The 23,347-nt window shown below is 41.1% G+C and overlaps 1 protein-coding gene across 1 annotated transcript in view; it reads left to right on the top strand.

Annotated features, from left to right (window-relative positions):
- The window catches only part of grik4 (glutamate receptor, ionotropic, kainate 4), a 270,949-nt gene that overhangs the window by 118,018 nt on the left and 129,584 nt on the right, over positions 1-23,347 (top strand). Inside the window, exons 3-4 of the mRNA XM_085371274.1 lie at positions 1,726-1,890; positions 7,673-7,770. Coding sequence (XP_085227400.1) covers positions 1,726-1,890; positions 7,673-7,770 — 263 coding nt within the window. The remainder of the gene's footprint in view (positions 1-1,725; positions 1,891-7,672; positions 7,771-23,347) is intronic.

The raw sequence follows: 23,347 nt of genomic DNA, 5'->3' as shown, positions 1-23,347 counted from the left end.
TCAGAGTTAGCTGATGTTTATTCAGCTGTGTGATCCGTAGGGAAAAGGTCACTTCAAACATGTTTCAGCTTTGCATGCACGTCTGATCATTTAATTCTGATAAGATGAGACACGCAACCCACGGTTTTCTTCTGTATTGGACAGCCTACAGCACATTTCCCTTTCAGCCATGTTGTACTTAATTGTATTTTTTTTGTGCCTTATTAATTTCACACTTTTCCGGGTTGGTTGCTTTTATCTCCTGCCTGCGCTTTAACTGCAGATGTAATCGATTTAACTTAAGAACCTTTGTGCTAGCCCAGTGTAATTACAGTAATTACAAAGCCTGCTTTCAGACATCTGCTGCACACTTTATTAGGCTTTACTTTCCTGACTGTAGACTTTTGAAGGTGTCTTGCATTTCATATAAATATTTGTTGATGTAATTGAGTCGAAAGCTGATTAAGTTGTCAATATATAATTTCAAAATTGTTGCAGTTATGTAATGAATAGGCACTTGACTGATTGTTGATATATTGCTGACTTGTCAGGGTTCTAACGAGCATTGATCCAGCATAGAGTCAGTGGATCAAGCCACACAATTTCACGAAAAAAAGCCCATTAATGGTTGGACTGATAATCAAAAATAAGAGACAGAATGAGAAGCTGTGTGCAATTCTGTTTCTCTCCTTTCTGACAACACAGTAAACAGATGATGTTTGCTGCGCCTGCATAATTGCTCATCATGACAATGTGACACCTGTGCCGTTAAAGGTCACGGAGTAAGTCCATAATGTTGTTCCCAAAAAGAAAAAAATTGGAGCATGCACACAAATGTGCCACTCCTTAGTTATGATGTGTTGTGCAATGATTTATAATAACCATCTGCAGCCTTGTTGTGGTGGAATTACATTATTTTTTCTGCATAAAAACGAGAAGAAAGCATCATCTATATCCAATCCCTTTATAATTGGCTTAGCTAAGCCATATACAAGACAGGAATCAGTTCCTCTGATTATAATGCGACTACACTGCAACAAATATTGCATAGAGAATGCACCTAAATCATTTTGGAGAACAACATGCTGTCTTGTCATTCTTTAGTGTTCTTGTGACAAACTGATTTAATTTTGTAGACCTACACGGTGTACGTAGCGTCTTTGGAAAGCTGCTGCAGTGACTGGTGTTCTAAGTGTCTGGCATGCCATTACAGATGCTGATTTTCATTCTTGTGCTGCATGATAGAGGATGTTATGACTTTTAGGTTTTGTGCTGCCCTTTAAAATGCCTTTGAATAGGTGAAAGAATTTAAAGCTTTTAAGATTTCAGGGTTTTAACATACAAATCCATTATTTACATTATGTAGCACTTCACCTTTTTGGAAATATTAAATACCCCACCCCTACTCTACAAGCTGCTTGGAAAAGTGTATGGAGTTATTAAGGATAATGCTGTGCCATTGGAGGTACTCAAGAATAATGGAGAAAGGTGTTCACGAAAAGTCAAATAAGCACTGGTCCTAATAAGCCTGTGCGCCGCCTTGGGAGCTGCTTTCTGTAGACTAGACTTTTTATTAAAGAAAGGGGAAAAAGTGTCTTTTTAAATTCCTCAACTCAATGGCAAAAAGGCCACCTTCACTCTCCTTCATTTGGGAAATATTTCACTTACCACTGAGAATAAATGTGTTTTATTTTGGGGGATTTTCTCTCAGTCTCACAACACAATGGCCTTTTCCATTTTCCTCAGCTGCCATCCTTGATGACCCTATGGAGTGCAGCAGAGGAGAGCGTCTGGCTATCACGCTGGCCAAAGACAGCATCAACAGGAGCAGTAACCGCTCCATCACTGGCAAGCTGGAGGTGGACATCTTTGAACTGCTGAGAGACAGCGAATATGAGATGGGGGAAACAAGTAAGTAGCACAGGAAAGAAAAGCAAGTGATTGTGTGTGTTTGTTGGCTAACGTGTTTATTCATTCAGAGAAAAAGAGCCTCTCTTGCTCTTTCTGCAAGTAGTTGCTCATAACATATTTTAATAGATGTTCTATTTTTTTATATGGTTGCTCGCTTTTTTAGAGATTGTGATGTCACCGCGGGCCCATCACCATTTATGCTCCCTGTAATCCTGCATTCTAGTCCTGAACAATAGGCTCAGAAAATAAACCTCCACCATCAACGCTGTGATACAAGCATCAGTTGAAAAAGGAATCAACAAATTCACTGAGATTTAATTAATTTTTTTCTCCAGAAAGTCTCATCTTTTCAAGCTGTTCCAAGATCTCTTTCTTAAAGATCTTGGGATTTCTGAGAAGTGGCAATAAAGATTGGCATAATCATACATTTACGTCTACGCATCGGCCATTAGCCCCAAGTTATAAAAATGGAAATGTGCACGAAAAGACAGAACACGTCACGTTTGGCCTAAACCACCAGGTGCAGTGGACATTCTAATCCAGGTGTTGTTGAACTTTTATTAAGTAGGCCAGACCATCATGGGATTCCCACTAATTTGTTACCTAGATGTGACAAATGCATCACTGAGAGTGACCCTATTAACACAAGCCAGAGTAGCTATTTGCTATCAGCGGTATCAGCACTTACCCACAGCATTTTTGTACTGTCTGGTGACTTGTTGCATCACACCTCAATGTTTATTGGTTTGTTTGTTTTTAAATTTTTAATTTAAACACCCCAAATCAATACAGCGCAGTGTGTCTCTGCAAAAAGTGCAGCCATTGATTTTCAATATGACACATTCCTACTTTCCCAAATGCAAGAGCTTCAGTGGTGCCTGCCTAATACATGGAAACAGCACTTCAGTTACCACAGCCACAACAAACTGTTTTACTTTCTCTGCCCGGGCTAAGACAAACCTCACAGTGTGGTTCCTTTAGTGTGCTTGCGTGCGTGCATGTGTCCCCGTGTGTTTGTGTTTGTGCGTGTGGGTATATGTAAAGCAAAGTGTGTAGCTGTGCACAAGCTGGATTTTGTGTATACTGTGCAAATGTTTAGTGTGTGAAAGTGTGAGTGTGTAATTAGAGCCAGGATTTGGATTAGGGACGGATCAGCGGCCACGGATAGATGAAAATATCACAGAGTGAGAATTACCTGGGAAGAAAAGTCAGATCCCACCATCAATGAGTCCTTTCCTGGCTGTTCAGTATGGACATAGACTGCTTGCTGCATAACATCCACATACTGTAAGATTCTATCATGCACAGATTTTCTGTTCTATATAATAATGTGTGACATCTATATGACAACCTTTATTCTTGAACACATCCTGAATTTACTCTCTTTAAGTAGTCTTCAGGAAAGATCTCTAGGTTTCTTGAAGTCATTTAAAGCTCTTCTTTAAATGTTGAGGCCTTTTATTCTGTTCTCTGTCAAGATGACCCCACACTGCTTCAATAAAGTTAAGGTTCAGCCTCTATGGAGGCCAATCCATGAATGATGGTGCTTCATTGTTTGGGATCATTGTCATGCTGAAAAAGGTGGCATTGATTTGTGAATTCAAATCTGAAGGTATTTTTCCGCTATCATGATTTTATCAATTTTAACATGATCCCCAACACCTCTGGCCAAAATGCAGCTCTTTACCATGACAGAGCCTCCATCATGTTTTACAGCCACCTCCAACAGGTTTTCTGGGGGAACACCGAGGCGCTCCCGGGCCAGCCAAGAGATATAATCTCTCCAGCGTGTCCTGGGTCTGCCCCAGGGCCTCCTCCCAGGGGGACATTCTCAGAACACCTCACCTAGAGGCGCCTAGGAGGCATCCTTGTCAGATGCCTGAACCACCTTAACTGGCTCCTGTGGAGGAGCAGCGGCTCTACTCTGACCCCATCCCAGGTGGCTGAACTCCTCACCCTATCTCTCAGGGAGAGGCCAGCCACCCATCAGAGAAAGCTCATTTCTGCCACTTGTATCCGCATTCTCGTTCTTTCGGTAACTACCTAAAGTTCGTGTACATCCGCTTTGTGTAGGGACGTGGGGTGGGGAAATAGTAAACCAGTAAATCAAGAGCTTTGCTTTTACGCTCCGCTCTTTCGTCACCACGATGGACTGATACAGCATCCGCATCGCTGCAGCACCAATCCATTAGTCGATCTCCCGCTCCCAACTTTCCTCACTTGTGAACAAGACTGCGAGATATTTAAACTCTTCCACTTGGGGCAGTATTTCTTAGCTGACCCGGAGTGCGTATTACACCCTTTTCTGGCTGAGGGCCATGGCCTCAGACTCGGAGGTGCTGATTCTCATTCCCGCCGCTTCACACTCAGCTGTATACCGCTCCAGTGTGAGCTGAAGGCCATCACCCGATAAACCAAAAATTTCAGCCGAAGAGCCCTATCTCCTGAGTCTTAACTGGATTTTTTCCCTATTTCTTAAGGACAAGAGTTTACTACCTTGTATTGATTAGTGAAAAACAATGTTAAATAGTGATAATGGCCTAAAGATGATCTTATGATCTGAACCACAAAGGAACTCGAGGGACTTGCATAATTATGGAAATCTTGTGAAGTATTTCTGGAGATGTATATAGATGTTTATGTAAATAGTTATTATCAAGGAGAAAAAGAACGCTTGTGTTTATGGCAGTTATGGTCACACAGGTTTTAAGGCTGTCAGAGACAACAGTTTCTGTTGGTGTTTAGCTTTTCTTCCAGATAAGGTGAATCCAATTTTTTCACTTTCACCCTCAGAAAAAAAGAGTGTGGCACATTCTTCCTTGTTGAATAAGAATAGTCCCACTGGCTTTGAGACTTGTGAAGATGAAAATCTTCATAGCAGAGGTCCCCAGTGTCATCGACTGAGTCAGACTGCCATCAGAAAGGGGCTGTGCTGAGTTTGACTTCTTGTGAACAAATAAAGCAGGGGTGGGTAATTAATTTCCCCCAAAGGCCACATGACAAACTGGGACCGTTGTATAAATAAAATGAATACCAAGCAGAACCGAGTGCAGCTTCATATTAATTTGATCACTTAATAATATTTTTGTTGCGGTCCTTCACAACAGTCCAAGTTTCTCATGAGGCCTTTGAGGAAAATTAATTGTGGTAATGAATGTGGAAAGGAACAGACTGTGGTAGTCAGTGACTACCTGAACTCCAGCGCTGTACTTTCATTGGACTTTGTCTGCGCCTACATTTTCAATTATGGCTTGTTGTAGCATCTTGTTGGTTTTTTTTGACTCCCTGAATGTGGGATACTCAGATCCTCTAGCTGATCCCATGTACCCCACACTGCCAGTATTTACTCACCTATCCAAATCATTGGCGTTGCATTCAGGTGTTCCAGTCACGTCTATGGCCACAGGTGTATAAAATCAAGCACCAAGGCATGCAGACTGCTTCTATATTTGTGAGAGAACGAGTCGCTCTCAGCAGCTCAGTGAATCCCAAGCATGGTACCGTAATAGGATGTCACCTGTGCAACAAGTCCAGTCAGAAATTTCCTGACTACTAAATATTCCACAGTCAGCTGTTAGTGGTATTATAACAAAGTGGAAGTGACTGCAAACAACCGCAACTCTGCCATTAAAGGGTAGGCAATGTAAAATCACAGAGCGGCAGATGCTGAGGCGCATAGTGTTCTTAGCTCGAGAACAGTGTGTAAATTGATTTTTCAGGAGTTGTGCTCGGCCCTTATTTCCAGTGAAAGGAACTCTTAACGCTTCAGTATACTGAGACATTTTGGACAATTTCATGCCCCCAACTTTGCAAGAACAGGTTGGGGATGACCCCTTCCTGTTTCAACATGACTGCACACCAGTGTATGACGCAAGGCCCATAAAGACGTGGATGAGTGAGTTTGGTGTGGAAGAACTTGAGTGGCCTGCACAGAGTTCTGACCTCAACCGGGCAGAACGCCTTTGGGATGAATTAGAGAGTAGACTGCAAGCCAGGCCTTCTCATCCAACATCATTCTTTGACATCACAGACACTCTTCTGTAAGAATGGTCATAAATTCCCATAAACACACTCCTAAACCTCGTGATTAAGAATGGGATGTCACTCAGGTCTATATGCATGTGAAGGCAGACGAGCGAATACTAGTGGCAATATATTGTACCTCATTAGTTATCCATCAACTTTTAATAGCAGTAAAAGCACAACTGAAGAGTAGTGTGCTAATTCTGCTGCGTGATAGCCTATAAATGCTGTTTGATTTGGGCCATGAGTAACATTTTGGGTTTGTTTTTTTTAAAGCAGATTTCACTCTATTGACCTTTTCATCCAGAGCTACATCCATTTTTAGGAATTAACCTATGTAAAGTGCTTTTACATATACTTACATAAACCTATATAATTGTTTAGTTTAAGCAATGTTTTTGGATCCTTCTAATTTAGACCTAATATAGTAAAAGAACTGAATCCCACACAGTGTTTTTTTTTCCAAAAAAAAGGAGTGTAACTGTCCAAATACTTTCAATATGGCTCACATATTTACACACAGAAAAAGCTCGCCGTGCACAAAGAGAGCAAATGAAAGTGTCACTGGGGCCGGGAGCATTCTGGCTTGCAGTCAAATCATTCAGCTTTATAATTCAGTGAAGCCATTACAGACAGGTGCAAACAAAAGTGTGGGCATGGATGCGTTAGTGTGTGCGTGTGCACTGTATACATGTGTGTTGTTTTTTTTCATGTAAGATGGCAGTGTATTCATGTCTTACAAGCCCCATGGGTGACTAGCGGATTACTTATTAATCATTCGATTCACTGCCTCTCGATGCACCGCACGGGCCTGGAAATGTTTCCCCTTTGCCTATTTTACACTGGTGGCTGGTTAATGCTCAGCAATTCCCCAATAACAGCCACCAAATTACCAACACCCACACTCACACACTTGGTGCACACATGCTCACACAATAATAGTGCTTCAGTATGTGTGTCTTCTTTACACCCTGGACTGCAGTGTGTTAATTACAAGCCAGGGATTATAAACACATAAGAAACGGCATTCTTTCCCAGTTTGGGAGATTAAAGCATATGGCCTGTGCACATGGCAAAGGAAAGAAAGTCACTTTTACTGAAATGTTTCTGTTTACAGATATGTTATAAAGCCCAAAGGTACCGCTGTTAAATCAATCCTTGTAAATGTTGTATTTGAAAAGCACGATGAGGTGTGTGTGTGTGTGTGTGTGTGTGTGTGTGTGTGTGTGTGTGTGTGTGTGTGTGTGTGTGTGTGTGTGTGTGTGTGTGTGTGTGTGTGTGTGTGGGGATATTATTGCATTCATGTGCAAATTATCAAATACCAGATTTTTTATTTTCACCCTCCAGATATTGCTGCTTGTCACATTTCCCAACGTCTGCTTTTCACCGACTCCCACTCTGTTTATCCGTCATTGTCTTCTTTCTTTTTTGCTGCATATCTTTCCGTCTTTATACTTGAGAGTTGATCATATTAATATCCCCAACAAGTAAAACATCCAAAGGCAGATAGAGTGTAGCATCTGCCCTTGTGCATATTTCCCTTACACTTGTAGTTTCTGGTTCCCTTGAGACAGGAGAAATGCTGGTGCAGGCTGCTATCTGTTCAGAGGTTGAGGCAGTGATCATATGGATCCATTAACATTAGCCTGAAAAAAAAGCCTGATCTAACACCAACTGCCTTACTTTACTTTAATTATCTCTGTTACCTCTAATTGCCCCTGCTTATATCTCTGTACTCCTCCTCTATTTTTTTTTCCAGTGTGCCAGATCATGTCCAAAGGGGTGGTGGCAGTCCTTGGTCCATCTGCCAGTCCAGCTTCCAACTCAATCATCAGCAATATATGTGGAGAGAAGGAGGTAAGTTCCAACCAACTGGCCCGGGGCTGGTGGCGTGCGATTCAGCCACACAGAAAAAAAGGGGCAGATTTAGCTGCACAAATATTATATTTGCACAGAAAGTTTTCCTTTCATGAAGGAAAATTGCTTATTGTGTGGTGACTCATCTGGAATGCCAGAAGGTCCTTATCATTACAAACTAGAATTTATAATTTTCTGGAATAAATCAAAAATTACCAATGATCTCCAACTGAAAGTCATAACACACTGCATAAACCATTCGAAAGTCAAGCAGGGCTTTAATAAGGCTGTACATAAGTGCTGTTGTGCATAAGTGTTTTAGCTTCATTCACATTTGCAGTCATTTGTCATATGTCTACCGCCTTCAGACTGCAAATGTTATTTAAATAATAAATTCACCCCACCAGTCAAAACTCAGCAAGATAGCTTGCAAATGTGAAATTTCCCTTGTGGATCTCATGAGACACCTTTTTAAATTTCCACAGTGGTCGCACCTTTTATCCAACTGTCACTGACTTATTTCTGCCAGATTAAAGTTTGGATTGTTCATATTGACATAAAGGAGATGGACTGTGTTAATAAATGTGCACATTGTTATTAGATCACCCACAGAACTTTCCCCTCCTATTCTTCTGTTTTTTTTCTGTTTGCAGCCTCACACTAGTCTGTCCTACTTAGTAAATCTGGCCCAAAGAGTTTGAAACGTTGACGCTCGTTAGTGGCTATGTGGGTTTAGCAGGAGACTTACGGGGAAAGGGTTCCCAGTTGTTCGTAAAAATGATGAAATTCTACCGTGTCATTTTTCTCCATTGCTATACAGCTCAAGTCAAAATATCACTGGACATTTTTTCCCTTTCAGTTATATTGTATTAATATTTTTAAAAGAATTGCAGTAATGATAAAATATCCAAATACAAAGAAAACAAAGAGCAAATAGTTCAAATATTGTTCCCAAACTCGTTAAACCATTTTTTGTATATACTCGCTAGCTGCTCTCTTAGGTACACCAACTTGGACCTCCTTTTGCCTTCAGAACTGTTTTAATTTTTCATGCCATAGATTCAAGAAGGTGCTGAAATCACTCCTTAGAGATTTTGGTCCATTTTGATGTGACAGGACTGTCTTCTGTGGTCTTCTGCTGCTTTAGATAATCTGCTTCAAGATTTGACATGTTGTGGAGTCAAAGATGCTCTTCTGCATACCTTGCAGAAGGTATGCTCAAAGCATTCTGGCACCTCTGGCATGACCAAGATACCCAGGGAACTGTCTCTTGCTGGATGTTTTGTCTTTTTGGACAATTCTCTGTAAATCCTCAGACGGCCATGTGGCAATTTCCAAAAAAATTTGAAACCGCCCTTCTAGTACCAGTGACTTCATGCCATGTTCAAAATGATCTAAATCACCTTTCATGTGTTATTTTTTTCTAGTATATGATGTGACATGATTCATCTTTTTCTATGAGTATTTTCTAGTCAATGTGCTTTATTATTTTTCATTTTTGTTTTTTGTTTGCCCCCCCCCCCCCAAACACTTCTGATAGCTTTTTAGGATTTAAAACCTGAGGTTCAGTCATGTTTGTTCACATTGATGACAACTGTGTTCTTTTGGCTACAAACCAAGCAGAAATGGTTTTGGGGTATTTGGAACTTCATTTGACATAATTTTCTCACATGTCTCTGTAACTGCCTTCCAAAATGTTTTAATTTTTTTGCCAAACACTGTGAAGCAGTGATCATTTAGCCTTTATACTGCTGCATATGCTCGTGTATGGCATACCAAAACGAGCATGGCCTTCAGTCTCACAGTAGCAGAATAGGAGGAGGGGGGGGCTTCTAAATGTGCTGCCTTTTTCTCTGAAAAACCTACAGAAGGACATGAAATTGTCAGAGCTTCTTACTATTACACGATTTTGAAAGCTCAAAGTAGTTTTAATGACTTCTTGTGACTAATTAAAGCAGGGGTGGACAAGTGTGTGGGCAACTTTTTGGGGCCACATGACTGCTTATGTTTAAAGTTGTTATACTGTCTCCTGCACTCTTGAGCATGTCAGATTTTTCTCAGTGTGACTCAACTGGAAATATACAGTATGGTAAATTATTTTATCAGAATAATTAGAAACTAAAACAACTATGCAGTTTTATACAAAGTCTGGTTTGGTTTCTTCTGTGTCTCATTTATTGAAAGCAACAACCGGCCATCCATCAATTCCTTAAAATGAGGATATTTAGCAGATGTTTTTTATTATACTGGTCTGATTTAAAAATGTATAATTTCTTATCTGAGCACACTTTAAACATGACTGATTGGATTTTGTACAGAGCTTGACTGCAACCCAACAGATCCCAGTTGGATGCTAATTGGCTCGTCTGAACTCTGACATGGTTTGTTTTGCTGCCTGATGTCAAGAGACAGCGCTCCTCTAAATGAGACAAAACTATAAACTAGATAAAAATCTATTATAAATAAGATATGTGCGTTCGGAAAAATGTATCTGTGACAGCCCTGATGTGGTGCGGTAAATTTGATGTTTTTTTTAATACATTTTGCTGAATAAATTAGTAAATTCTGAAACGGCTTGATTATTAACTACAGTTTTTAAAAACATGTCAACCATCGTTCATTTTATCCATTCAGTGTGTTTTACTGTGCTCTTCCATAATTAGATTGTGTCTGCAGTGAAGCCGCCTATTTAACTGCAGGAATCTGATCAGTAGAACGACTAAAACACACTCTATTGCCATACTAGCTCCAATAACGTCCTCTGGTACAGTGCAGCTTGTCTTTCTAATGAGATATCAGTCTATTATAGCCACAGACAGACCAGGACTCCCTGCGGTTAAAAATCTCTGGCGGCACTGACTGGCAGTACAGAGAGCTTTGAAACACTGACTATGATAATACCACCGTATGAATATTAAAGACTCCATGAAGAGAAAATGCACATTTTGAATTGTTAACCGATAAACGCAGTATAGAAATAAAATACTGTGCAGTTTTCCTACACTGGCTCAAATTCCATCTTTATTGATGTCTTCTCTTTGTGATCTGGGTTGCACAATCGGCTGGATTACCAGAATACTTTGTAGCTCAGCCAATCGTGCCTGTTTGTCACAGAGACTGACAGGATTAGAAGATCTGCTGTTGTCATATTAATTTAATCCTCATGTAACACTTAATTAAGCAGTCATTTTAATCGGGCCTCAGCCAGTAGCATACAGCTCGGCCAGCTCAGATACCATTTCTTCAGACTGAATAGCTTTAGCATTTAGACGGCTGATAATTCAGTCATCAGTAAAAAGGGACAAATATATAATGTGGTCTCCCACATCGCGTGACAGCTTCATAGAAACATTCGCACTGGGCTTGTGCTGTGCTAGTTTGGTGTCCATCACCAACTGTTCTGTAAATTTAACACTCCTACATCCACTATCAGTCTTGACAACTGTCTCCTCCGAACAGGACCTTTTCTGTGATTTTCCGGGGGCACGGCAATGTGTGAGAGCAGCTTTTCTGTTCTAATCTTTGAGACTCTGTCATTTTACTTGTGTTTCTTAATTTATTAAAGCCTATATTTAGGGGTTTTTTGCACTGATATTCTTTAACCCTCTCAAGGCAGGCGTTATAGATTTGCAACAAGTAAAAGCTAACAACCTGATTACCCCACATACATAGTTTTTTTTCTACTCAGAAGTACCACTGCAGGTATTCTTTTGTGGATTAGCAACAAAAACTTAATTTGAGCCTGAGAGGGTTAATATCGAACAAAAATGTTACTGCAAAAATGCAACTGACTGCCGTGACGTAAAACTCTTGGTTATTTTTAGTTATGATTCCCTTTTTATCTGAGAAGCATAATGTTTACATTTGGATTGATGGCAACACATAAAACAAGCTTCTGCTCAAAAAGTGTTGCAACAGAGTCGTTTCCCCCTTCGACTACTGATAAACAACAACAAGATCCTTTAAGCAAAGGGAGCAAAACTGCACTATATAAAATGCCATTACTAGTTTAAGTCCTGCATAAAATTACATAAATTCTATTAGCACATGACCTAAAGGTACCTAAAGTACCCATAATTTAGGGCATTGGCCCCACTGAGAGACATATTTTGTTTATACAATATATCACTGGATTACTGCATAAATACCTAAGTAGCGTTTTACTGCTGTAGATGGTAAAGGTGGAGCTTTTTGTGCACTGTTGGTCGGTGAACCTTATATAAGTACATGTTTCAGTAGCGGAATACACAGTATCTGAGTCACTGCCTTTTACATTTGATTGTTACACTTGTGATTAATGTCATGTGCTCGGCGCTGGCATTTTATTTTATTGTCCATTATGGATAAGAACACTGACTCCCTGCTTTGTGTCTACGGGAGGCTAAGAAAAGATCACAACATCCCCGTATATGGGAAATGTGTCGAGATGACGTAAAGCGGAATTATCCTTTAACTCATTGACCCTCACCTGGATGTTATCAAGAGCTAGGAGTGTGCAGATTTGTATTCAAATCAAACACTACACCATCTGATTTTGCTGATTAAGTCCTTCATCTCAGGCTTAAGGTGTGCAAATCGGCCTAGTCAGCTGCTGGTGTGTGTGTTATCTGTCTTGCAGAGAGGTCACCTTTCTCATTCTGATGGGAATGCTTGTTGATGGCATTCACCAGCTTGGCCTTAAAAAAACAGTAAGCATACTAATAAGTGCCCACATTAATCTTGGTATTGAGACAATGGATATCCTGTAACACAAAATGTTCACAAAATGAAGATCAAATTCAATCATCTATTAAATCTCCCATCTGTGTAGTAGTTGAGAAGGATTCATGCCCTAAAGAAACAATGAGATTTTTTATCAAAGCAGGTATTGATAATTTATTGGCACCTTCAGTTAGAAAATGATTGACTTAAGGCAAAATATGATAGGTTAGAATATGGTCAACCTTTGCAATGATCATAAATGGACCCCTGGTAAGAAGGGCTGTGCATGAAGAGGCTGAAGTCCAAGTTAAAACTTCATTATTTCACACCAACTAGGTGTTTTCCTGAGTATGGTACGGCTATAAGTCAGGCTCATCCAATAGCGCGGCAGAGTAAACAGCAATTCTTCGTGAAATAATGTAAACCCTTATTCTGTGCTTGAAAGGCAAATAGTCTGCTGCACGCCTCTGCGGACCACTCAGGGGGACAGGAGTAAATTAGATGCCAGAGAATAAAACTAAAGGGTGTCCAGGTCCAGGTGCAGTACGATCAAGGGCTTTGTGAGCAAAACACATATACATTTTTGCACCAAAGGCATTTCATGAGGAAGCCGTTGGTATTTCATAAAAATAAAAGGTTCTTGATCAGACAGATTCAAAATAAGAAATAATTGAAAAATAGCACACAAAAAAGTAATAATGGAAGCTGTATTTGCTAGAGCAGAGGTGTGTGCGTGTCTGTGTGGTGTGTGTGTGTGTGTGTGTGTGTGGCGTGTAGCACTCTGCACACCAGGTTCTGACCACCTAATCCCTCACTGTGAGCGCAGAGCCACAGATGCTGTTGCTGCCCCAGCTCGTGGTTTCCTTGGACACTGACAGCAATATTGTGGCTGACAGACCCCACTAGGTGATCAGCACATCGTTTACCAGTCTCTATCAATCACTCCCTGAGTTCCACTGCTGTTGGCCACTTTTACCAAGGAGAGAGGCAGGGGAGTGGGACTGAGCCATCTGGGTTTCACACTAATGGTGACTAATATAAAAGGAGCCACTGCAGAGAAGTGATTGACTGTGTGCAGGTTGAGCGCTTCTTATCATCTGAGACAATGTAACAAGCAAACCTTGGGACCGGGACTTAAAAACAGGGCAGACTAATGTTGCGTGTGTTAGAAGCCTCCTGTTGCTTTGCAGGTATTTAAGCTCGACTATGCAGTGAGGAGCTCGTATTACTACGATGCTTCCTTTTGAATCTCAAAGATAAGAAATCAGACTTGTATTCATAGTTTATAAATGGTCACTTAGAAGAACTACATTTAGGTTCCAGGAGTTCTAATCCCCCTATCAGAAATCCCAGAGGCTCTATTTTCAATGCCCGTGTTGTACTTTAATTTATTTTCATAGTAAGGCTTGGATAGGTCATTTAGCTATTGGCCATAATAAGATTTTAAAGTAATTGAGCAAATGTCAATGAATACATTTGTACATGCCTCCTATTTTATCTGAATCCTTTTCCATGCCACTGATGATCTCATGCCCTGTTTTTATCCCTTGCCTACTTTCCTCGACTGCAAAGGATGAAACGTGCTGCATCCCTGTGTCTGCTGGAGTGAGGAAACATAATACTCTATGACTTCAACATGTGTCAGGCATTTTCATGAATATTAATGATATGTCTGATGTCCAGGGGTTGCTTTAGGCTTGAAAAGCCATCTGCTTGTAGGAGTACAGAGAGATTATCCAGCTGCATTTCCGCAGGGTGGTGCTCAGGTTGGATTTAGAGGTGAACCTGAGGTCTGCTGGGCAAACAAAGGCCATCCTGGCAATATTGAGGGATTTGCGCTTTTATCCACACATAGACACACACAATAACTCAAGTATTCTCTGAGAAAACTATTATTTAAATACTCTGAAAATTGCTCGCAACTTGAATGTCACCTAACCAAAGTGCTAGATTAGCGGTGCTTTTAAGGTGTCTTTATCCCTCCCTTGCTGTGTTGCAGAAGCTCTTCCCTTCTCATGTTGTGCCTCTCCCTCGTCCCTGTCTCCTGTGATACAGTGTTTTGGTGCATTGGGAGTGCTTTTGTTGAAAAACTCATTCGGCACCAGAAAAAAAAAAAGAATCTGTACCTCTCTCTTCTGAGCGTGACTTTATTTGGAAGATAGTTTGGAGTCAAAACATGTTTCTCAAGATTACTTTATTAGTAGGCAAATGAAATCCGTAGGATTCTTCCACATGGCCAGACAGAAGCAATTGCTGAACAGGAACATCAGACAAAGCTGAGGCACAGTTGATTGCTTGCATATGGTTATTGAACAGTTGAAAACCTACTTTCAAAGAAGCAGAGTTTTCAGGTTGAGTGCTTCATTTGTGTCATTTATTATGTACTATTCCTTAAAAGAACCCACTCACGCTCACTTTGAATATTTGAAACAGATCTCAGAGTGTTTACGTTTGTCCGCTCACATGTGCAGATACTGAATCTGAGGTGTTTGTGTTTAGTGTTGAGTTTTCCTAACTGATTTAAATGGGTGAGTTATCCTGCAGCTCTGTGCTACACGCGGTGCAGAATTGCTTTTTGTCACTTGATAAGCCCACTAGCCAATCCGGAAAATCCTCTCTGGCCAGAGACCATTTACACGATAGCTGTCTTTTCTTTGGATGCTTTCGAACGTCTCCCTTCCAGATGTTTCACCACAGTTGGTCATACCAGAGCCAGAATACTGCCGCTCATGTTCAAGTACAACAAAACATGTGGTCAGCTTATCTTTCACACAAGTACACACTAGTTACTGTCTTACACACCGTCGTGCCCTGTGCCAGTATATAAACTTAAAATTAGGTGAAAACAACTTCAGATGAATTACACTACATGACAGATTACCGGTACATAGTTTTATATTTATTTAACTAAAATTAAGCCAAAATACAGAAGCAATGAATGGAAAACGAAGCACATCGTTACTGTTTCCACAGAAAAAACAAGGTAAGTAACAGCCAGGTGCTGATAATGGAATCCAATTTATTAATTGTTCATCAGCATGTCTGAGCACCTCTATAAAAGCAGACGTTTTGGCAGGTTGCTGGTCTGGAGCATTCGGGTGTGTGTTGACACAATGCCAAGGAAGAAAGACACCAGGAATGGTTAACTGGGAATGGTTATAAGGCCATTTTCAAACAATGTATCCATAATTCCTGAGTGTGAACGATTTGTCACAAATGGAGAATGTCAATGGAAAATTGTACTTAGTAGTCAGTATAAGCTTTTAATGATATAAGTTTACATGTGATAGAATACTGCATGATGACCTTTTCCTTGCTTAGAATTGATTGTTCTTTATAAAACGTGTTCTGATATTTTTATCTGAATCTTCCCACAGCGATAGTAAGAAGATGAACAAGCAGTTCTGACCTCGCACACACACACACACACACACACACACACACACACACACACACACACACACACACACACACACACACAATCACATACGCACATGCTCACGTATCAACATTCCACTGAACAAATGTTTTCATTTTTCTTGTGTATAAATGAAGACAAGTGCGAGAACAGAGCGCGCACTTCACAGGGCCCCCACTCTGATGTGAGCGCTCTGTGACCGCCCTTGCAAGTAAAATCTACAGCGTGTGTGTCTCCACTCTCTGAATCTCAGCTGAAGAAGTGTCTCTTAGAATAAATCTCTTGACAGAGAACATTCGAGACAGTTGCCAGTATTCTCAGGTATTGATGTCCCGGCAAATTCACCCCGAGGTAAGACTCCACAACCCTCTGTTAGCACGTTAAAGGTTAATGTTCATGACAGGACAGTTACAAATAGACTGAACAACTACAGTATTCTGTGTTTGGAAGGACAATTTTCTCTAAAAAGAAGAACATTGCAGAATCACTTCGGTTTGCAAAATTGCAACTGAAACAATGCCCTTTGAACAGATTAAAGTGCTAAGGTATAGATAAATACACTGACTGAATATGTATATGACTGAGTAAAAGAGACTCCTTAGAAAGCACTTTGAATAGAGCAGCACGTTTTGGAATAATCAAACATAGCATATAAACACCTTACACCAACTGTTAAGCACGGTGGTGGATGGGTGGTGATTTGGGCTTGTTTTACAGCCACAGGACCCGGCGACTTTTCCGACAGCCAAAAGTTGACAAAAATGTGCATCATGCAACAGGACAACAGAACAATAACCTCAAGCACAGCAGCAAATCTAAGAAAAAAAATCAAGGTACTGCAATGGCTCCAGTCCTCAGCCTGATTGAAATGCTGTGACGGATTTACTTTCACCATCACTATGAACAACTGTCACTGTATAAGTCCTTTAACTTCATATGCAGTGAAAATGCATTTTATTATGAATTTCATGCACTGTAACGCATCTGTGCATAATATGTATTTTTTGGTTTGTTTGTTTCGTTTTCGTCTCATCATGACTGGGATTGTCGTTATAGTTTATGCGGCTTTAAAGAAATGCAATTTGCTGGAGGCATTTTGGTCTCCAAAATGTGTTTTAAATAACCATTATTATTCTTTAATACTTCCTGGCGCTGTGCGTCTGGGAATTAAATAACTCACTTTAAGGACGAGAAGAAAGGCGTCTGTTCGTTTGATTCCTTTCTTCTGGTGATTTTAACAACATGTCACAGTTTCTTCAGTTGATTTTGTTTGACTGTTTTCCTGTGGGACGGCTCGGTTATTACTTATTCCATGCACTAAATACAGATCCAAGGTATCAGTCTTATCAGTCACTCTCCTGATTCCACTGCGGCTTTGAGTCCCCATAGCAAGCAAGTCTTTCATCTGATTACATGAACACCAAGGTGTGTTGTCTGTTCGCATCCTTGAAGCTGAGTCTGATGTTGTATTTTTTCTTTATATGGTGTGCAACCTTTCCTTTTCTGCAGATGTAACAAACATCTCTATCCTTTGCTGTCTGGTCTTATACTATTCTCCTGTCATTGCCCAGTTTATTAGTAGTTTCTTCCTTTCTTTCACCCCATCCCAGCTTTAACCAATTTTCACCTCTCTGCTTTTGTTCCACCTTTAATATCTGCTATTACTGCCCTTACACAAGCCTCCGCTGATCTCGCCTCTGTGTTGTCCTCATTCTCACCTCTTTCTTACTTTTTCCTCTCCTGTCTCCTCTTATACGTTATTTTTCTTTTCCATTTTACCTCCTCCGCCTGTCTTTTTTCCTGCCATTTCCCTTCTACCCAAGTTCTTCTCAGATAGCAGCTGCAGATGACTAGCGGGTCAGGATGCGCCACTCTAATAAAGAGAGATGGAGGGATAGTTTTCAGAAACAAACTCTCCCTCTCTCTCCCTCTGCGTCTGCCTAATCACCCTCCATCAGTCTCACAATAAATCTCTGTGTTTGAGTGTGTAGCGGTATGTGTTCTGCTATGTGGGTCCTGTTCTGCTTGGGGATGGGGGCAGCTTACGGTTCAGTTCTCCACTGAAATTGAGCTTTAAGACCACTATATGTAAAATACAACTCGCTCCAGCTGCAAACAGCGTCGCATTGGCAGCAAGCAGCACATTATTCTTCACAACTCCGAGTCTGAGCTGATTAAACAGAGCTGATCTGCATTTTACTTCAATGTAGTACAACCAGCTGTAGGAGGACACATATTTAACTTCAGATGCAGCTTGCTTATCCAGAGCAATGGGGAGACGGCACGGCGCCTGCTGAAATCTCACAAAAAGATTTCAGACTTTTAGAGATGCTCACAGCTTAGTATTTGTACAGAAGTAATGAAATACAGCAAAGCATAATGCTAATTTGCTTTTCACTGCTGTGTGCAGTGCAACGTTTTTTGATGTTGACCCTGTTTGTGAAATCAATTTAGGTTCGAGTACTCGAGTTTTAATCTACTTGTTTTGCTGCTCCGTCTGCTTGTTATCGTCGTCGGAACATCTCTGGGATCTTTAGATGAAACGATCAAACTTCCCTTCAGTGTTTTTTAAGACTGCAAGCTAAATGAAAAACCTGGAATGACTTGCATCAAGGCACAGCTCCTTTTCTTTTTCTTTTTTTGTATGCGTGCATTTGTGTCCATCTGTCTATGTGTTGGAAAGTTTTGGGAATTAAATATTAGGCTCAGAAGTGAAAGCGAAAAGGGTTTAATGGCAGGTGCTCAGCTGAAGAAGTCTCAGAAGTGGAGCAGCATCATCCTTCACACATTTTGCTTCCTTTTTGGTCCGCTAAAGAGCTTTTCTGTTTGCCTCGAACTAGAGCATATAAAGTACTATCCATCCATCTGTTCATTCATCCATTTTCTTCTGCTTACCCAATTCAGGGTTGCGGAGGGGGAAAGCTGGCGCCTCGACAGGTCGCCAATCTGTCGCTGGGCTTGTAAAGTACTAGGGTGTCAAGGCTGCTGCCTTTAGTTTAGGAAGCAGTGTCAGCGTGATAAATTATTTCATTCTATTAGCTATAACCAAATGCCAATTGATCTTTGGCATTTCTTTCCTGCTGCATTATAAATCTATTAAATACTATAGAAGTAGAAATCTTCCACTGCTGCATATTTATTCATAATGAGCCAGTAATTTAATTACAGTCATGAATAATACATAATAGGACCATAATTCAAGGTTCATATGCATACGTGTGATGAAGTGTACATGCGGCATCAGTACATTTAGTATACTTACAACCAAAACGCAGGTGCTTTTTCCTGTGTCTTCTTAATTATAATTAGATGAGCACAGCTGTTGCCTGCACCTATGCTGACCCTTTTCTCACAACAACCATTGATCTGTCTTGTCAGTGCCACCCTGGCAGAGCCGGCGCATGAAATTCATACCTGCTTTTTTTGTCTGAAAGCCAACGCTTCGAGTTTATCTTTGGGATTCAATACAGAGCGACTCCCAGGTGAGAGCCGACAGCAAAATGTATTTAGATAATTGCTGTGATCTGATCTATGAGGAGGGATTCTGCTTGTTTGCTACTTGGCGTGGCAGACAAAGACGAAACAGAGTTTTTGCATCATGTGAAAGGAGACAATACTTAACCCAGCCGGTGTTGCTTCGGCAGCCGACTGAATTTTCACTCTGTGAGCTGGACCCGTCGAGAGCATTCGCATCTTTTGTCTCCCCATCAACTCTTTTCAGCTCAAAGGCCATGTTCCCAAAGATTTGCTGGCCAACTGTTAGCCAGTTTTGTAGTGTAACTGTGCTTTGTTTTGGGTGGTGTAACTCAAACATTTGGCCAGACTCCCAGAAATGGATTAGTCCCACAGATAGATAAAAAAAAACAAAACTCTTTCTCAATCAAAACTCCCTGCGGAAAGTTCTGGATTCAGCAATACCACAATGTTTCAGCGCGCTGGATAAACACTTGGAGTGTGCATACTGTTTAGGACCATATTTCCTGGTAAATACCTTATTTAGTTTAATCAGCTAATCAGAGGTTCAATCAGAGGTGTGAGGTAACTCCACAAATCAGAACAGCATTTTTTCCCTTACAATCACTGCTTAAAATCAGCTGGTTAACAAACAGGGAGTTTTAAAGCATCTCTCTGGGTTTTTTTTCCACACAAAGAATTTTGCTGGAGAGTAGAGCAGTGGTGTGAGGAACAGACCTCTCTGGAGGAAAGGAACTTTTTTCTGTCTGAACTGGCTGATCAATGAGATAGAGATCTCGTGGTCAATGTTCCACTCTCCTAAAAGGCACCGTGGGATCCACAGCCCACTTCCTCTTTATCACTGGTCTGCTTCTGCTCTGACTGCAAGGACCAGATGCCGGCTCATTACTACCACAAATAGAGATCTGGCTGCATGGCCTGAGACTGGGATGAGCCGGCGGTCATGAATGGAGATTGCTGGGAGGACAACATTGACACTCTTCCTCACTTATCTCCAGTGTCTCATCGCCACTTTCTTTCCCACGAGATTTTGCCTTTTCTGAATGCCAGCATCTGGTCTCCCAAAACCCTCATAAACCTTTTGGTTCAAAAGGAGGGGACCAGGTAGCTATAATAGAGTACCACCTGCCCTCCTCCATCTCCTGCCACCCTGGATCAACACCTCTGCCAGCTCCTCTCTGGCATTCTGGCCTTGGCATCACACTTGCTGACTGATGGACAATGTCTCCAACAGCATCTGTTCTCCAGTGCTCAGTGGCCAACATAACTCCCTGGCTTGCAGTAAGTTACACCGAGCCAGGTTTCGTACTCTGTGTTGCGCTATTGGCGGGTTTTCTGCAACTGGTGATGTCCAAACTGATTAGCTATGTCGCTTTTTACGCTAGATGAACTGTTCTTCCTCTGGCTTAGGCAGACCTCTACTCAACTCACTGAGACTGAGTGGCTGCTGTCCACTTGGCAGAAGTGCTAAGTGTTTTCAAGGACAGTTTAAGCTTCCTGCCAAACATGCGTTGTATGCTAATTAATGACCAGGTCAACGTGTGTTAATGTAAATGAGTCACAGCGCCTGACGTGTTCCAAGACCCATAAAAGTACAGTGATACGTTATTAAACTGAGTTTTGATCTGATGCCCCTGTGAGTCCAAGCCAGCAGATGTAGTTGTTGATTATGTCTCTGCCCTCCATATGGCACTACTGCACGTCCACCTCCTCTTCAACTCCTCTCACCCAGACCCCCCCTCCCGTCATGCTCCTGTTAGGTTCACATCCGACAGGTAGCAGAATGACTTGGGCACTTGTAAACTCAACAACCGAGGCAACCCAGGGCTTGTTGGACTGGCCGAAAGGGAAATTAGCTTTCACCTTCACTTCAGCTCAGAGCACTGGTCTCTTCACTAATACCTCAAACTATTCTCCTTGAATGTAAGCTCAAATTTTCTATTAAAAAGGGGTAGCCAGAGGTTACTGCTGAGAGAATACAAAGAAATTGTTATTGTGAAATTGTGTTAGAGTGCATCACTGGCATGTGAGTTCATAAATAGTTAATCCAAGGAGACCAGAGAGTAGTTTCAGTGTAATTAAGGTAATATATAGTTAGCACATTGTAATTGCGTAAAGGCATTTTTGCAGCCATATAAAGGTTCCTCCTTTTCCACTGCTCGCTGTGTGCAAGTTCCTGTGCAAACCCTGTATCCTGTGAGAGCTCCCTCATTAAACGGCTGTCAAACTTAAGTCTGCAGACCTGCCAGCCTTGCTGTCACACTGCAGGAATTGCACGCACACAGACACACACATATATATCACAGTGTGTCCATATATGTGTCCATATATGTCCATATAGTGCCAAATCATAACAACAGCTGCCTCAAGGCACTTTATATTGTAAGGAAAAGACCTTACAATAATACAAAGAACAGAGAAAACCCCAACAATTATATGCCCGCCTATGAGCAAGCCCTTTGGCGACAGTGGGAAGGAAAAAAATTCCTTTTAACAGGAAGAATGCCTAATCAGTCAAACTAAGCTTAATTGTGAATAACGGCGCTGAGGCTTCCACCAATGAAGAGACAAGGATGTTGCTGACTGATATATTTCAGTGTGGACAGTATATAAAAAGAAATTTAATATCTTACCAAATTTAAAAACAGCCACTGACAACCAAATGTTACGAGGCTGTGAGTGAATCGCTTTAGGTGCTGTTGATCAATGAACGTCCCCTGGATAATCTTCCTGTCTGGCACTTACAGTGACCAAAATTTATAAAATCAAGCAGACAATTTATTTAACACGACATGAAAACACTGACTGAGCCCAAGAAAGAGTTTGCAGAGGTCAGGCTTCAGTGAGTGCGTGGCCACATATATCGCCCCCTAGTGGCCAGTAAGTAGAATGTAGATTTAAAGGACTTCCGAGTAGGTCCACGTTTCAGAGCCAGAAGCTAGATCCATCTTTTTTATTGCCTCTCAATGCTGCAGATGCATAAACACAGGATAGTCCAACATAACTGAATCTCGCTCAATGCAAAGCTGTCCCTAAAGGACTATTTTGAAATATAAATATTTATATTTTTTAAAACACTTGACTTGTTTCCAGCCCTGCAGTGATGAGGTTTGCAGTTTGTATTTCACTGTCTAGCTGGTACCTAGAACAACATTTCATGATTCCAGTCTCGAGCACTAATATTCTCACTAGCTATTGAAAATTTTGTGGAATTGACAGTTGGTGATTCTTACAGATAGAGACATATTTAACTTAGAACCGAAAAAAGTAATTAAGTGCAATACTCGGCTCAGTTTAATACATAACGAATAAAGCGCAAGCAGCTTGTACAGCTTCCTGTTGTAACAGACAATAAAGTCCGCGTCTTCTAAATAATAAATGACAGCCACAATACTCTGAATATGTTTTTAGCCCGCTGAGACCAAACAATAACAAAGCTAAATGCTGATGTTGTTATTGAATTCCCTGAAACTGTACGTGTTGAGAAATGAACCAATAAAGGGGGAAACATCAAACAGATTGCCTTTGACAACAGAATCAAATTTCACACGGCTAAATTCAATGACACCATTTAATGAGTGCTGATTGTAACCCCTTTGCTATTTCTCACTCCCTGTTTATGTCTGTTACGTCTGTTTATGTTTTCCTCCTCCCCTGACCTATGCACACTTTCCCCTGCCTCTGCCTCCTCTGTCACTCACCTCATTGCTCTCTTCCTCTGTCAGTCAGACTGTCAGTTTCTCCCCCGTCTTCCCCCCGTTCTCTCCCTTCTTCTGCCTCACATTTGCACGCCGACTCCCTCCCCTCGCCCACCCTTCGTTCCCCCGATGCACGCCTGTCTTTCTTCACAGCAGTCACTGTGTTATTTAGTTTTATCAACAGTGAAGCTCCCAAATTATTAAAAGCAGAGCAGTTATATTAGGCTTTGTTGTTTGCCCAGGGTTTTTTCACTCCCACACTGATAACGTCAAAGCCATGAGCAGA

The sequence above is a fragment of the Diplotaxodon limnothrissa genome, linkage group LG14 (assembly GCF_057381915.1).
Source record: "Diplotaxodon limnothrissa isolate DT_005_m linkage group LG14, D_limnothrissa_male_GT1.1, whole genome shotgun sequence".
Lineage (NCBI taxonomy): Eukaryota > Metazoa > Chordata > Actinopteri > Cichliformes > Cichlidae > Diplotaxodon > Diplotaxodon limnothrissa.
Note: the sequence above shows the minus strand (reverse complement) of the source record. Positions and strands in the feature narration are given on the sequence as shown.